This window comes from Pholis gunnellus (genome assembly GCF_910591455.1).
Source record: "Pholis gunnellus genome assembly, chromosome: 10".
Classification (NCBI taxonomy): Eukaryota; Metazoa; Chordata; class Actinopteri; order Perciformes; family Pholidae; genus Pholis; species Pholis gunnellus.
Window position 1 is genome coordinate 7,339,857 of NC_136537.1, and position 17,029 is coordinate 7,356,885.

The window sequence follows — 17,029 nt, forward strand, 5'->3', positions numbered from 1 at the left end:
TTTGGAGTTCAGACAGGATTTTGCCTTCTTCTGCAGCTTTAAATAACCTCACATTTGGTTAGAAGCACAGTGATCCATCAATTGTGTTGATCAGGCATGGACATCTGTAAAGAGATGGAAAAGGTCAATATTTATAACTATATTACTTCGTACAATCTATGCTGACATCTTTGTAATTTCACTAAATGTTAACAGAAGCATTTCCAAACTGATATTCCAGTGGAACATTTAGCTCAGGGCTCCGAAAAGGCTTTGGCTTGCCCTGGTGAGTCTTTGAAGCCATTGGTCATTGTAACAGTATCTGTATACTCAAATTATTTATGCCTTAGCTCAATGAAAGATGCAAAATTCATTAGGATCATGTTTAGAGCATACTGTAGTGCAGGTATGTCTAAATCAACTCCTAGCTGTGCAATTGCATAAAGACTGTTGAACATCAGATCACCTGAGCATCTACAGTTTCTACATAAATGTTTCACCAGACACACCTGCAGTCTCTCACGAATCATGGTTTCAGAAAAACACAAAATGTGAGGCTGGCCAAGCAGTTACAAGTCAGGCTGCTACTGAAATGAGCCAGCATGTGTTTGGCATGAGAAGTAAATGGCAGTCTTAACTGCTTTGTTGAGTACTGTTGTGTTTATTTAAGCTGACTGGACTGCTAAGCTTGCCAGCTACTCATACAGCAAAAGCACCATTGTGGTATGCACCCCTGGAGAGTGACATATCAAGTCACTAACAGCCTGAAAGTGCTCCAGTATGCAGACCACAGACATCCTGGTGCATAGCAGAAAACTGAGGTATGAGGTAAATTTAAGCACAATAATAAATAATCGTACTCGTGTCTTATCTTAATATTTCTATAGCAAAAAATTGACCTTGTCCATCTTTCCAGGTGTCGATCACCCAATAACAGGGAATGAAACACTGGTCAAGTTTAATGAGCCAAAGAATACTGGAAGCACACACCAAAATACAGAAATCATGGAACATACAACTTAGTTGAACCTAATGTTTTCATTCTAGAGTGGCAGCTTGCTTGCCTTTGGCTCATCCGTGTGAAATAATGCTAAGATGGAAGTTTCTTTAGTAGCAATATTAAAATATAATCCAGCAGTTGAATGTTGATTCCCTGTGTATAGAGGGGCAAACAAGGCTCTACTTAAAGAGAGTGATGTAACTGAAGAGTTAAAGAGTCATGGACACCTGTAGTCACTAGAGACCTGACAATACTAGAGCAAGCTGCAGGCCTGAGGACGGGCGATATATTTTCAACAGTTCAGTAAACTCAAGTTTCAACTCAAATGTATTGATTTGATTTTCCTTTCAAAGAGACACTAATGGAGAAATTAAGAACACATTTGTCGAGTGTAATTCTGGCCTTCACTTCAAAATGTTATTGACCTTAGAGCAATGTTCAGTCAGTAAAGACAACAACACCATAAATAAAAGTCCTCCGCTGAATATCTAAGTGCTACTCCATTCCTTAAAGTCATCTTTAGCCTAAACATTTAGAAGATTGACAAAACAAAATATAAATATGCCACAATAGAACCAAGTCTCAACTTTTATTTCTGCCTTACTTTCAACACTACTGTTGATAAGATACACCAAAGCTCTGCTATATCAACATGGCCAACAGTCCAAATCTGGATGAATACTATGTTTGTTTAACAGGCAGAGAAACAACACACCTTACTGAACATTACAATCTGTGCAATCAAATAAACCATACAGCCTTGGCAAACTGCTGTGCACATTGAACCTTGGCAAGAACTGCTCCTCCAACGCTACTGCAGTATCTTCGCCCACAATATAACAACTCAGAAGGGTTTTTGCTGGTTAGAAACGTGACTACGCATTACATTGTTGTGCAACTGCCCCTGAAACAAACCATGAACTGACAATGTTTATGGAAAATAAAAAATAAGCTACATGACAGAGCCAACAATTTAACAGATTTAATGTTGACACTTACCTTTGACTAAAAAAAAAAAACAGATCAACTTTAGTATAAACTAACTCAACAACACCATTCTTGTCCTCAATGATAGCAGTGAAAAGAAAATGCCTCCACAGTCAGCTCACGTCAGATCTTTTGTAGGTTCATCCAGCTCATTTTACTCACTCAGACAATCCCATTACTGCTTTCCTTGCAAAGCGCTAAATCCAGCCAACTGGGCAGGCAGTGGTGTGCTTCAGCTAAACACCAACGGTCCCACAACTCCTCCTTCCTCGTGTTCAGAGTCAACCGTGCATCAGTAACATCACAGCCTGAATGAGGGTGCCCCCTCTGCAGGGATTAGATTCTGCTTTTTCCTCCACTCCCTGAGGTAACATGACCAGTCTAGCAGGCCTACTGCAGCAGTGGATCAGCAATCTCTCCAACAAGCTACTGCGTCAGACAGATCAGTGCAGGCATGTCAAGGTCCAGCTACGGACTGTGCTCAGTCAAGTGCTCCACTCCCAAGTTTACAGAGAGAGCCAGGAAGAAAGCAACGTGTTACCTTATCCACGCAGAGCCCAGTGCTGGGGGAGTGGCCACGGCTTGCCAGGCTGAGTTGGCATTCACTGTTGCTAAGCAGCCCAAAGTCCCTCTTTTCTAAGGGAATGGATCAGGCTGCTGTTTAGTACCGAACAAGTGCAAAGGGGAGCAGAATTAGGGGGAGGCCCGTGTTTCTAGAGGAATGCTGCCCTATGACAATTCCCAATTCGAATTTGAAGTAACTTACTCCAAGACAGGTTACAATGTTGGTTATTCTGTCTGGTACATTCCCCCCCAAGTCCCACACTGATGTCACTGCCTCATGTCGTACACAAACGGCTCGACACTTGCTCCTGACATTACAGCAGCGGTCTGACACCAGAGTCTAAGACCCCTAAGACTTATGCTATTTCTACCTAATCTATACAAGGCCCCTGACCCTGGAAACTACAGTCTAATCTTAACTAGAGACAAGACGTAAATCATGGTATAGATTGGGCTTATTATCTCAGAGTTCTGAGAACTAGTCTCATATCTGGTCAAATCTGCTATTTAGTGGGTCTAGTTATGTAATCTAATGGTCTCAGATTCATCATCAACTATACTGTTTGACATGAGACCTCACTAAGTACCTCTGCTTGGCTGAGAAAAATTAAATCCAAGTTAAAGCTTACAAATGGCCTAAAACATTAAAAATTGAGTGATGTGAACAGAACAATGCTTCTCTATGTCTGAAGCCCCTAAGGCACTGTGCAGAAAGACTCAAATGGCCTTTCCTTGCCTTTGCATGGGTGACTGGACATATCTGTATGATACAGTGAGCAGTTATGAGTAGCAGGGACAGCCATCAAAAACCCAGGCACAGAGCCGCACCACACTATAGCAGGGCAGCAGGTCAAGCTGGGGGATTCCAGCCAGCATACCACAGGGACAACGCTGTCCTCTGTAAAGCAGGGAACAAAACCACACCAACGAGCCTGGTTAGAAGAATAGCATGGCACTGTCTTTCAACAGCTGGAATATTAGTACGCCTGCTCCGGCAAGAAGGAAAGGAAAAGGCTTTCAAGACAAAGATGTGGGCCTATGCCATCTAGTGAAAAACAGATGCATGTCAGATGTGTCAGCGGCTGTGCAAATGCTTCTTGGTTAGCTCTTCATTCAGTGAGTCTAAACTGTGAGTGGACAACAACAACAAACAAACAAACATTGAGTTGAACATTGTGTTAAGATCTTTTTTTTGACAAGCTGCAGGTCATGAGCCTTCACGCTCCATCTGAGATGCCATGTAAGATATTAAACTATATGCTATTATAACAGTTGTTAGAAGTGTTTGTTGTGTAGCACTATAAGGTGTCCCTGCTGACGAAAATTATTTCACCATGCAATACTATGCAATCAACACCAAGAGCATTTTGAAATCGCTCTTAAAAGTTATTAGTTGACTCAATGTGCAAGCAGATAAATATAAGACTCCACAGGTCAAATGTGAGTATTTAAAGCCAACATGACATAAATAAATCTTGCTGGGTGAGTTTGGAGTAACATTACCTCGTCCTCTCTGGCTCCTGTACAGTTTCTGATCAAAAACAACTGACAGATTATCCTGAGTGCTCTTCCAGCCAGCTAGGTCTATAATTAGACCAGTAGTAAACATAGTATGCTTCTACAAATAGCAAGGAAAATACTCTTTCAAGTCCACAAATGGTTTAAAACAGACTACACAACATGTCTGAGGCCCTTTAGAGGATTAAGGAATAAGCTAACGTTAGCTAGCAGTATGTTAAATGAGCAGGTATTAGCAAACGTTAGCAGGTTTGTATATAGTTACAAACATAGCAGAATACCATTTACTAAAGTTACATTATCTTTCAAACATAGACTGTATATAAGAAGCAGGATTTCAACGGGCGAAAAAGATTTAAGATAAAAAGTCCAAATAAGATAGCTTTACATCAGCTTTACATGAGCTAACTGTTAGCTATCGAGAAACAAACGTCCAGTCAACCGACATTAACGTCAGCGCGCTAATGTCGGTTGACTGGAACTTTTTGGTACATCAGGTAAGTTAAGTGTTAGCTAACTTACTCAATTAAAGTATTGGGATAAATATAAAAACTGACTTACCACTTTGCCCAGCAATTAAGACAAACAATTGTTAATTCAGTAAATAAAAAGCACAAAGTTAAAACACTGCACTGGATTGTTAGCTTGTAACGTTATTTGCTGTATACAGAACAAACAAACGCATTTCCTTTGCCATCGGTTTAATGATCTGTTACAGTCGCGAGAAGGACCGACGGGAGCGCGCCGCTAACGAGGTCCTAATTATAAATTATTTTCACCTGGTCGTTTCCCTATTTCAAAGCATCCTGAACAAACAAATGTCACTCAGTCATTCAAAACTACCGGCCGCTCATACCAGAGGTCACTTATTGTGTCTCGCGGTAAGGATAAAGAAGTGTCGTGTGTGTGGAGAATTACAGTATTAAGAAGCATTATTTAGTAGAATTTATAGCACCCTTAGTGGTGAATAGAAGTGTCACAATAATAAAATGTAGAATATGTAAGAGTCACAAAATATTTGCTGAAGAATGAATTATGTTTGTAATATGTTTACATGAAGGATATTATATGTTACAGTATATTGACATATTGAATGTATTGAAATCATGAATGCATAAACACTGGAGGATTTAAACACTGTAAAGAATAGCCATCAGGGAAAGTTAGGGAATTCAAGGCAAGGCTTTTCAGAGACATCAATGGGGACATCAAAGGGGACACAGAGGTGCTGGACAAATGGCCAAGGAAGGAGGAGGAGAACCGGAGACAACTGATGAGGAAGCAGACGGCCATAAAGTAACAGAGAGGACTCCTGGGAAAGACCATGCGGTCCCAGGTCAGAGGTGATGTCACAAGGAACCAGCCACTGAGATGAGCAACGGATCGATAGAGGTGGGGTCAGATCAATCGGAAACCAATCACTGACCCCGGATGACGGCCTTTATGTTTTGCGACAGCGTGGGACGCTTTCCGCCCATCAAAGAACATAAAAAGAATGTTTGAGAGAGAAAGTTTCAGTTCTCGGCAATATTCGTTTTTCAGAACCCGGCCAGGTCGGACCTGTGAGTGAAATTGCACGTGGACTCTGTTCTCGAGAACATTACCATGCATGGTGTATTTCAGATTGCATTTGTAAAACATTAGGTTGCAATTGAGTGCATCAGTTTGCATTGTTTACCTTCGTGGTTGCAGTTGTATCTGCTATCTTTTTATTAAATACTATTTTTGATTTTTAATCGGATCCAGTTCGTTTTTGATTAGTCTCCGTTGCTGGAAGTCAGCAGCGGCGAAAGTTTGCAGCCTACCTCCTCTCGTGAAGTTCCAGCCTCAACATGTGCTTGAACTCTGACACAGTGTGATGAGTTGCGAGTACAGTTGTAATCAATTAATGAAATAATCAGTTCAGTTCTTGTCAGTGCAATTAGGTCAGGTGTCTATAAAGAAAGCCACAAATATCAAAACACTTTTTTTTTTTTCATCTGAAGAGATCTCCAACTTGATCAGATTTTATTATGTCAAATCTGGATGTACAATAATTCAATAATTACATGATTATAAACCACATTATGCTAAGAAGCAAATCTATGTACAATGTAAAAAGTGCATTGTGTTAACAGAATGAACATATGGGCACACTGAACATCCTAGCAGAGGTGAAAAGGTGAAAGGGAGCCTCTTTTAAAAGGCAGGAAATAGATCAGGATTTGCTCAAATGTCAGGCTTGATTTAAAAGAACCATTACATCTTTTGAGTCAGTCAAATTAATCAAATTTACAATATTTATTTGTATGATCATATCTGGTATTTTACAACATCCATCCTAGAATATACGACTGTGCTTTGCGATAAAACATGAAGAAAATCAGAAAATCTGTGACTCCGAGCAAATTCATGAGACATCTACAACTTGGTTCATTGGACACTTAAGACGTACTGTATACTGCATTGGTTTTTGTCAAAAAATTAGTTTTCAGTTATGTAATGGAGGACCTGACACTGTAATGTGGGACTCCTTCTTGATAGATCTGCAACATGCTACTTATACTTGCAGGTCCCATATGTCACTTTCAAAGGACAATTACAAAGCTATCTCTGCTATCTGTGTGGTTCATGACGGTATCAGTCTGAATGGATGAAATACATAGGTAGGTGCAGGGCAGTATCACAAACGGATACATCAGGCCGCTAAGTGCGTGAGACAGAATGAATGTACCAGACTAGTATAAGACAAGATTGTTGTTCCACATCAGTTTTAGGCCACATGGCTGCTGTCCAGTACTGTGGGTATGAGGTGGGACTCCCTGTCCAGAAGGCAAGTCAATGTGCACGCTATCAAAGAAGGGCAGAGGAAGGAAGGAGGCCGGAGGAGGAGCAGCACGTGTCTGCCGGCGATGTTGAAGCTAGAGGAGTAGGGGAAGGAAAGTTTCCTTTGGTGTCCACTGGCGGGCAGGTTTGAACAGCTGCATCTCCCCCTTTTCCTGTTTTCCCCCCTCTCTCCTCTCATTTGACACATGAGGGCCAGTTGAGGCCTCCACAGGCAGCAGAAACGATAACGTAAAGGACCACCTGAAAGGAGGACGGGTACAAAGTTAAGTTCCTGCACCACCGCTGTTTGACCAATCACCCACGTGAGCCATGCAGTTGCAACACGCAGGAGGAAATCCTTCAGTCAACGTCAAACCTTGCTGAAGGGCCCTCTGAGGAAAGAGCACTGCTGCATTTAGGGCTGGGCGATAATTCAATATGACAGGTTATCATCTTTCAACTGAATCATATCGCGATTAAAACGTATGTAGAGACATCATGATACACATTTACGTTGTTTAGATTGATAATTAGCACATGCTAATTCAAATTTCTCCGAAAATCTGATTAATTTGCACTGAAGCTCTTAATTAAATGAGAAAATGCTCAGTACTTTTCATTCGTCATAGAGATTATATATAAACTATTTATTTATTGAATTATCAGAAAACATGCTAAATCGTGATTTAGATTTTTGGCCATATCGCCCAGCCTTAGCTGCAATGTGTTGTTATTGATGTGAAGTTAACTACAGGAGTTTTACAGGACAGCTGAGTCGCATCATAGCTGGAAATCACAGCTGCAGTAGCTAAGTAATCTGGGTCATTTTCCATGTTAATGGAAAAAAACATTTAATATATTATATATAATAATCCACTAAATTGGCGAGAGAACAATTACCCTGCATCCCAACAACAACCGTTTCTATCCAGTACTCACCAGGCACACCAGCACAATGACAACAGTCAGCTTGAGGTTCTTCATACACATGGCTCGTGCCAGGTTACGACTCGTGGTTTTGAATGTGACCGACTAAATGGAGTGAAGAGAGAGAAAGTAACACCAGGGACGACACTTGTGGATAAGTCGCTTACTAGATTACTGTCAAAAGATGAAAATGTACACTGCCTATTGCCAAACATCATGCAGTAGAAAAACAAGTCGGATGAACAGGAGAAAACACAAAACAAACACTGGACTTTAAACTCACAGAATCAACCAGGTTTTCTGTCTTGTCAATCAGCAACTCCAGCTTCTCTCCTCTCTGAGCTACCAAGTCTGTAAAAAGACACAAAGAGAGCCAGAGTTAACCCGGGAGACTCAAACAGGTCCAGTGTAGTGAGATTCATATCCAATGGTTTGTTAAATCTGCATAGCTTTTTGTGCTTTGGGCAACAAAACCAGTGCTTCACCTGCACAGCATAATGAAGAGGGCACTGGTGCAACCACAATTATTATCTTATGGCCACATATTTAAAAAAAACAAAAAGGTCATTTTAACTGCCACTGTGCTGTGGGTACACTCATGAGAAGCTCACCTATGTTGCGGACCATAATGCCTTTCAGGTCATCCACATGCATCTGAGTCTCAGTGACACGATCTGATCCTCGTGGGTCCGAGTGGTGTTTCTACAAAGACAAAAAGGAAGAGGAGATGGAGCGTACATTGTGATGACTAAAATCTGCATGTGTGACTACAGAAGTAAAAACACAACGGTGCGCTACATGCTCCAGCTCTTTTTCCACACTCACCATCTGAGCGGCCAGTGTTGAGGAGAACTCGCTGTTCATGGCGTAAGGCAGAGCCGTTTGCGCTCGCGACCCGTACGTTGTCTGGAAGCGCTTCTTGACTTCACTGAGGAAGCTGAATGCGCGCGACCTCTCAAAGTCCTTCAGTACAAAGACAGTAAAATATTGGAGTTATTACTTTCAGCACATTCCTATTAAAAAGGTCCCGTGTAATGAAAAATGCCTTTTTATATTGTCACCGTGTGTCTGTTGAGTGTACTGTTCTACTTCCTGTTGTAAAAGCTCAATGTATCACTTCACAAACGTGGGTTGGAGACGCATTTGGGTGCAATACCTTTATTTCTGTATCTTCTTTATATTAAACTATTTGCATAAAGTACATTTCAAGGGACCTTAAAATCTATCACTTAACTTCCCACTCACCCCGACACACATAAATACAGATAGCTGAGCCAACTCTATACTTACGTCATCGGTGATACACAGGTATATGATTCTGTCATGGCAGATGTAATGAAAGAGATAGCTATAAAAGAAAAAGACAAACAATTTCAACATTACGTGTATTCAAATGTAAAGCATGTGATGCCACTTTATTGAGTCATGTTGGGGTTTCCTATAATGCACCTTCTGTATTTCTAGAGCTCGTCAAATTATCACAGTCCACACTGAGCATACAAATCCTTACATCACTTATACTGTAAGAAAATGCTTTAATCCTATCGACATTACCACCCATAGGATAAATACGGGCTTCTCGTGTTGAAGTAGCGTGTTTATATAAACTGTAACAATCTGATTATATTTAGAATTTGAAGTTACCCTTTTTGAAGTTTTAAAAAATAAATCAGTGAACACAGCTGTATTCCTGCTTGAAAATCCTGATTACTTGTCCACGAGTGTGTCAATGTGCATGAAAATGACCGTCAGTGGCGATGGTTACATCACGCCGGAGAACAATGATGTCGGATGAGTTCATCGTGTCTCTCGGCAACAATACATTGCCGTACCCAAGTGGCTGCTACCATTGTGATTTGCAGGAAATTGAGTTCTACATGGCAGAGGGCTGTCATTTTCAACAGGGCCTTGCTGAGGTTTGAAATTTGCCCTAAACTAATGACAAGTAAAGCCTGTTTTTGTGTGCATATTAATAGCTGACAAACAACGTTTACACTTGTTTCCACAATTTAGGCATTTCACACAGCACTCTAGATACGTGTGACACAGTTTTTACCCATGGTGCACTCTATTTTATCACAATATACACTATCTGATCACTTCACCACTTGTACATATTAGTAGGACATGATCTTTCCTAAGCTGGGAAAGACCTGCATGCTACATGCTACATGCTACATGCAGACCCATGTAGCCACATAACAGAGCGAGCCAGTGACAGCTGTGTGTGAATCCTACCTGCCGTGGCTGTAGGTCAATTTGTTGTTCTCTGACGGGATTTTGGCTAAAATCTGTTCTGTCACTTCCAGGAAGTTGCCACCACACCACGCATGCTTTGCCAGGATGGTGGTTCCACGAGCCACCACTGCAAACAGGATTGCCATGGCAACAGCTGTGGTTTCAGCTCTATTGCTTCGCTGCAACACACGAGACCAGAACAGAGAGGTGTTAGTGACAGGGCCACGGGCACGAGGAGGTAGCTTAACTGAGGGTCACATGACATGTAATACAGAAAGAGAGGTGTCTGTGCGCGTGCGTGCGTGTGTGTGTGTAACTAACATTAAAAATGGTAGCCTAACCAAGCTCACTCGCGCTACTGGCGACGTGATCCAGTTGTCACGAGAAACGAAAGCGAAAGCCAGATTAATGGTGGCTGGTAAACAACAGTCTCGCTAGCTCATAACGTTGTTGACTAAAGTATATGACGGCGTTTGGTAGGTAACGTTAGCTGTGTGTCGCAATAACGTTAGCGTTACTCGTTTCTATCAACGGTGCTGACGTAATCAGCGGTTATATATAATAATGAACCCAATACCTCGGTGTGTCGGCGCTGTTCAAAGTAGCCAATGTGGCGCAAATCCCAACATCTAAAGTAGTCTCATCTGCTAGCAAGCTAGCTAATCCCTTTCGAGTGACTTCTGCTTTGCAAATCGCCCAGACCTCCAGGCAGGAACACAAACTCACTCCTCTGTTGTGTTGTTAATGTAGTTCTTAAAACATTCTGTAGGCGACGTACTCCATTAAATTGTTTTGTTTCAAGAACTACATTTTTAACTTCCTGTTTTGCAGTGAATCGTCACGTGTTTTTATACCTACGTCAAGATATGGCGACAGGTTACAGGTCAAGTATGGTATTAAGCCTTTCTCTCAGTCTTACAGGCAACTTAACCGATAATGCGATGTGCACGTATCACTCAATTGTTATTCTTCAACATACCAGAGCAGGGGTGGTCTCTTGGTAAAAATAAGTCAATACCGTATACACTACATTTATATGCCCGATAAATGCAGCGTCACAAAGCCTTCAACCTTCCTTCTTTCCTGCCTGTCAGACTACAGTCAGGGCCTAACCCCTCATATCTGTATTGACGTACAGACTCGGAATGTGAAGCATGGCTGCTGAAAGCGAAAAGAAACCTGTGCTGGAGATGGTAAGATGCTTAAACTCCTCATGGTGTTTGACACTGTATGTAGCTAAATGTATTTGTCATCGTTAAACTCTGCTTGTAAGAAGATATTAAATTAAAGAAGTTAACTACAGCATTTCGAATGCCCGTAAACGCCTCACGTGGGTAGCTACCAGAAGCTAGCAGTGCGAAAACAATTATAGCACCAGAAACACAAACTACATTAAAAGCTGTTCCCTTTACTGGAACAGATGTTGTTTTGTGGACTGATATTGAGAGTGGCATTATGTAAATCCAAGCTAAAGTTACCTGAACGTAATTCACGTCACCTACTTTACATTTGCTTCATTGCTTCATAGCTGACTCAGAGCTTCTCCACGTGGGGGCAGTATAGCAACAGAACCAAGTGTTCCCTCACTCTCTCTTGTGTGCTGTCCAATATGTTACACACATGCTTGTCAATGTGATAATACATAATGGATGTATTAGAAATGTATAATAGTTTCATCTCTATGTGATTGCTTGTCCCAATAACCTTTAAGTAGGTAATGATTCTGTTTAGAGTTGAATGTGGATGTGGGTGTTTTATGTTGTAATAAATACTTCTTATTTTTCGCTTTTAGGTCCAGGCTGATGGGGCCGACGAGGGGTGTGTAACATTTGTGCTGCATGATGAAGACCATACACTGGGCAATTCAGTCAGATATATGATCATGAAGATGTAAGTTGTTGTATTTTTTTTTAACAAAGTGCTGCTTTTAACAGCATGTCGTCAAGGGTTTGACCTTTTTGTATTAAAACAGATTTAACCCCTCTACTCCCATGCGGTACGTTTTGAAGAACAAAGAGCATCATGACTGATGTTTTATGTTGTGTCATTTTGGGATTTGACTCCAGCTTTTTCTCCTCACAACTCATACAAGTCATTCCGACAATTATGTATGATAATAATAACAATAATGTTCCAAAGGGACTCTTCTCAGTGCATGTGCGGTTTTGTTCCCCAGTGTTTTTGTTCTCAGTCAGTCAGCTGGGATGAGTCGAAAGTGGAGACATTTTAATACCGCTAACACGCCTCCACCCATTTTTAGCACAACATTGATGCTAATCACAAATCTCGCTTCCCCTGTCCCTGTTTTTTCCCCCCTTCAGGGTGGATGTGGATTTTTGTGGCTACACCATCACCCATCCGTCCGAGAGCAAGATCAACTTTCGCATTCAAACACGAGGTGAGAGACACCACCCCCTTAAAACCCCCACGGCGTTCCTTCTTCCGTTTCTCCTTCTTGCAATCTATGTTGCCGTGTGTGTGCACACATGCGTAGGAAAGCCAGAGAGGAAACGTTTTGGGGCTGTGTTGTAGAGTATAAACACGTTGATTGGAGTCTGGTGCATTCACTTGTCCACTCAGACCAACACGAAAAGCCGGTGGCTGACTTTGAGCAGCACACACACACACACACACACACACACAAACTCACTCTTGTTCTTCTCTGCAGAGAGTTATAACTACTTGCCTTGTTACAAAAAGACAAAGTGCCTACAGATAACAGAGCCCCGACCGTCACATGAAAGGACTCTGCGAGACTTGGACAACAACTTGTTGTTCTTGTTGAGCTAAGAGTCAGGATGCCGGGGAATCTGTTCTCCGCGGCACGGAAGCACACATTTACATTTCAGGCATCAAGAAAAACCCTTGTTTCCATCGCGCTTTTAGACATTCAGCCAGAGGATATTTCTGTACGTATTTCTTTTATTATTGCTCCACAATGTAAATGGGTGGTGGTGGTGGTGGTGGTGGGGCTCCACATCAATCGGGAGAAGAGGACTGGTACAGGACCGCAACAAACAATTCCTTTCATTCTTTTATTTTCAGTAAAAAAATCGATTAGATAACCACAACAACATACTCGAATATAGACTGATGTGGCTGCCGACGTTGTCAGCAAACATATTTGATCATGTAAAGCCAATCGGTCCAACTTTCGCTGAGTCCTGCAGAGACGATTGATGGAATGTGTTGTCATTATTATTATTAGTTGCGGTGGGTTTCTCACGGTATCCTCTGTCCTGTTTCAGGGGGGATTCCGGCTACCGAGCCGCTGCGCAGGGGCCTGAATGAGCTCAGTGATGTTTGCCAGCATGTCCTCAACACCTTCCAGGTGAGCCTGCGTGTCCACCGCTTACTGAGAGAGGCTGACCAGCAGCGGTTCAGCATTGATCCGTTTTTAAGTGGGCGCAAGTGGAATGCGGTCCAACCAACATTTGGCCCGGCTCACAGATAACTCACAAGCACACGTTTCCTGTTGACTCGCCGACATAAATTGGACGTCAGCAGATCTACATTGAAAGCTTGTGCACTGAGCTGGTAGCATCGTACGTGACCTTCCTGTGTCAGAGGCTGATCCTCTCTCTACAGAGGGGAGGGGGGAGGGGGGGGGGGGGGGGGTGCAAGTAAGAAGCAAACCCTAAAATCCACACATGGAATGATAATATTTCCATGTGGGATACAGGAAGAAAGCCCGGCTGGCTGTTTGGCTCTCTACATTAGTCCCACAGGGAGAGGAAAGCCGCTCTCCGTGCTGTGTCAACTCCAATTCTGACAACGTTTTCTTTCATTTCGTTCCAGGCAAGAGTCAATGAGTTCAAAGAGAGCCAGGAGCAGCCGATGGAATGAAGAGCATCACGTATGTTTGACTGCGAAGCTGCCAGACACAGTGTCTACCAACAAACTAAAGATATGTGACCTTGATAAGTCCCTTTTTTTATATATATATATATATATATATCTATGTATAGTAGTTTGATCATGTCACATTCAAACACTTGTACAGTTTTCTTTTTTCGCAGTATGTTGGGTGTGGTGTGTGACGCATGTGTTCATGGATTTTTGGAACGATTGGTGTAATAAATGTAAGACATTAAACTTAGTCAAGGAATATAATTTGTCTTCTTGTTTTTGTGTTATTGTGACACAAATTGTAGATTGCACTCATCTGTCTTTTTGTGGTGGGGTGGGGGGGGGGGGGGCTTCATATGGTTCTAGGAAGACAGAGGGAGAAAATGAGGGGAGACGAGTGTAAATATTGAGGTTTAAATTCTTTTCTTAAAAGTTCTTCACTTCTAGCTGTTCACGTCTTTCAGTCAAAAATGAAGCCACAGCCTGCCAGCACCTCTGAAGATCACTGATCAACACTTTTATCTGTCGTTTGTTTCATCTGTACAAACACCTTTGGGCAGCGGCAGGTTAGCTGCTTCTCCCTGCTTCCAGATTTTTATGCTAAGCTAACCGTCTCCGGGGCTTAGCTTCATTCAAAAATGCCACTCAACAAGAACACGAGTAGAGAAAAGTGAATAAGTGTAGGATGATGGTGAGAGCCAAGTTTAACAACACATTAGAATCATAACAGTTAACTGACCGTATCATACGGGTGCCTTTTTTTTTTACTGCGAACAAATTCAACTTTCCCTTGGAGAAGGAATGTGTTTTACTGTGATCCTGTAAATGTTCATGACAGGACTCAAACTGCCAATGTTAATTTTACAAAGTGATTTCAATTTAAAGCGCATGCTGTGAAAAGGAAATTCCCCAAAACCTCACAAGTCAAATGTTCAAGACCACATCAAAGGTGAGCACAAGACTTTTAATATTGTTTGTGCAGAAAACAATTGACCAACGGGGACACAGGGAAACTGCTGTGAATAAACATTTCTGTAGGCTAAAGAATAACGTTGCGGTGTTATTTTTTTGGGTCCTTTGTTCGATAGTACAGCTGAAGATAGACAGGAGTGTGGGGGGGGGGGGGGGGGGGGCGACATGCAGCACAGGACTGTGGGTCGGATTGAAATACGAGGACGCTGCTGGACTTCGCTAGTTTAATGTGGTTTTGGGGGGGAAAAAAACGTGATGAAGCTCAGATTTTCGTACAAGAAGTCCTCATTTGAAACACATTCTGACATCTCAGTGTATGTTTGGTTCACAATCAATAAGCCTTTGTCTGTTTCTCCTTTTTTTTCAAATATCTTGTATTGCAGCACTTGTAAAGTTGTCACTATGAATTGTTGCAATAATGATTTTCTTTCATGCAGTTATTTTCGGTTTGTGTTTGTCCTTCATTGGGGTTTATTAATGCGGCAGTAACCTCAGGGTCCGTCGACTACAACCAGGCCTTTGTGGTTTCTGAGATGTCAAGAAAAGAGATAAAAAGAATAATCACACAAAATGATTCTCTCTGGTTTTGCTTAATAGTTTTCACTGAAACATGGATATTGAACCTCAAAAGCCAAAACCTTTTTTTTTAAATGACTCTGAGGCAAAATGAGGAAAAAAAAGGAACAAATTAGATACCGTGCCTTGTAAAACTTGTGGCTGTTTCCAAGAAGCGGCTTCGCCAAATGAAAAAGATCTCTGAAGAAGATGTGGCCGATGTGAAAGATCTTTTTTTGGGGGATTTGGCAGTTATCTCTAAATCTGCTTCTTTGCGACCGGCCCATGTCTAGTTGTCCAAAGCAATCAGTTCAAACCAGCGGAAGCCTTGTAAACGGAAATCTGTAACACATTTGACATGGTTTCTTGTCTTCTAAAATGAGATGTAAACAAAGTGAAAAAAACAGCCAAAGACACGGAGCCCGTGACGAGACATGCAACCTCTGACGCTCTGTTAGTAACAGAGATGATTGTTTATGTTCACTCCTGTCAAGGGTGCATCGTCACACCACAGCTGTGCACGGATTTTATACGGGGAGTCGAAGACGGATTATGTAAAGCGCATTACATGATACACGAACAGCAAAAGTCAGCAAGTCACTTTCAATATATTTTCCAAACTCCCTACTTAAAGGTGTTTCTTTGTAAATAAAACTCAGCTCAATGCAATCAAGTCAAGTTTGACTAGATGGGACATTTAATACGACAGCCGTAGACTCGATGTGCTTCAAAAGAAAATATAAGATAGGTAAGTATTTCTATCATTAACTTCAGTAATATGTTGAGAAAAGAAATGCAAAACTAACTAAAATGATTGACCAAATCTTCACCCGAAGTCAAGGAAGACCAAATTAAATCAGAATGTGACCAGGTGCACCTAACAGAGCACTGCACAAATGGAGCGTCTTGACTCACTTTAAACCAGATACGTGTCTGGTCATCCAGGCAACGCTGAACAAAAATATTATGAGTAGGCTCGGTAGTGCGCTGCATGAACTCAAAGGTTGATAGCATGTGACGTAGCAAGTCACCAGAGAATCAGAATCCTGTTTATTGCCGGTAGGTTTTCACAAAGGCTGCAAGGAATTGTGCCTTGGTGCATATGCAGGAAACACAAATAGAACAAGATATTTAAAAATATGATTTAAGAATTAAGAAATATCTCTAATGTAGAGCGAACGGTACGCTGCAGTGTGTCCTTGTCCTTGGCAGTGGCTGCAGAGTACCAGTTGGTGATGGAGGAGGCGAGGATGGACTTAATGACGGCAGCCTTTGTTGACTTGGGCAGGTCGACCTTCTTCAGCTGCTGCAGAAAGGACATCCTCTGTTGGGATTTTTAGTGCTCGAGGCCCTGGGCAATGATGGATGCCAGGAAGTTGGAAGGACTCCACAGCGTTGACTGGGGAGTCACGCGGGCCGATGGGAACGAGTGGGGGTCGGTTCTTCTTAAAAAATCCACAATCATCTCCACTGTCTCTAGAGCGTTTAGCTCTAAATTGTTCTGACTGCACCAGGTCACCAGATGGTCAATCTCCCACCTATAGACGGCGTTGTGTAAAGAGCCACATAGGGTTGGTGAGTCGGCATATGGGTCAAACTAACAGTCACGTCCTTGGTGCCGTTCGTCACGCGACT

The 17,029-nt window shown here is 42.0% G+C and overlaps 2 protein-coding genes across 2 annotated transcripts; one reads left to right on the top strand and one right to left on the bottom strand.

The window, feature by feature from the left end:
• Positions 1–6,023: 6,023 nt before the first annotated feature.
• Positions 6,024–10,718, bottom strand: sybl1 (synaptobrevin-like 1). Its single transcript, XM_079167257.1, has 8 exons — positions 10,596–10,718; positions 10,019–10,197; positions 9,071–9,128; positions 8,606–8,743; positions 8,392–8,482; positions 8,064–8,131; positions 7,793–7,885; positions 6,024–7,114 (listed from the first exon to the last, which is right to left on the bottom strand). Exons 2-8 carry the CDS (start codon positions 10,162–10,164, stop codon positions 7,049–7,051), a joined length of 660 nt encoding a protein of 219 aa, XP_079023383.1. The 5' UTR covers positions 10,165–10,197; positions 10,596–10,718; the 3' UTR covers positions 6,024–7,048.
• A 352-nt stretch (positions 10,719–11,070) lies between these two features.
• On the top strand, positions 11,071–14,131 carry polr1d (RNA polymerase I and III subunit D). The gene is made up of 5 exons (XM_079167937.1): positions 11,071–11,211; positions 11,811–11,908; positions 12,340–12,416; positions 13,267–13,349; positions 13,817–14,131. The coding sequence occupies exons 1-5, from the start codon at positions 11,173–11,175 to the stop codon at positions 13,862–13,864; spliced, it is 345 nt and encodes a 114-aa protein (XP_079024063.1). The 5' UTR covers positions 11,071–11,172; the 3' UTR covers positions 13,865–14,131.
• The last annotated feature ends 2,898 nt before the right edge of the window (positions 14,132–17,029 follow it).

Coding starts and splice junctions, on each gene's coding strand:
- sybl1 (XM_079167257.1), bottom strand. CDS start 10,164: ATGGCAATCCTGTTTGCAGTGGTGGCTCGTGGAACCACCATCCTGGCA. Junction 8,483..8,605: donor CAACACTGGCCGCTCAGATG/GTGAGTGTGGAA, acceptor TTGTCTTTGTAG/AAACACCACTCGGACCCACG. Junction 7,886..8,063: donor CAGAAAACCTGGTTGATTCT/GTGAGTTTAAAG, acceptor CACTCCATTTAG/TCGGTCACATTCAAAACCAC.
- polr1d (XM_079167937.1), top strand. CDS start 11,173: ATGGCTGCTGAAAGCGAAAAGAAACCTGTGCTGGAGATG. Junction 11,909..12,339: donor AGATATATGATCATGAAGAT/GTAAGTTGTTGT, acceptor TCCCCCCTTCAG/GGTGGATGTGGATTTTTGTG. Junction 13,350..13,816: donor ATGTCCTCAACACCTTCCAG/GTGAGCCTGCGT, acceptor ATTTCGTTCCAG/GCAAGAGTCAATGAGTTCAA.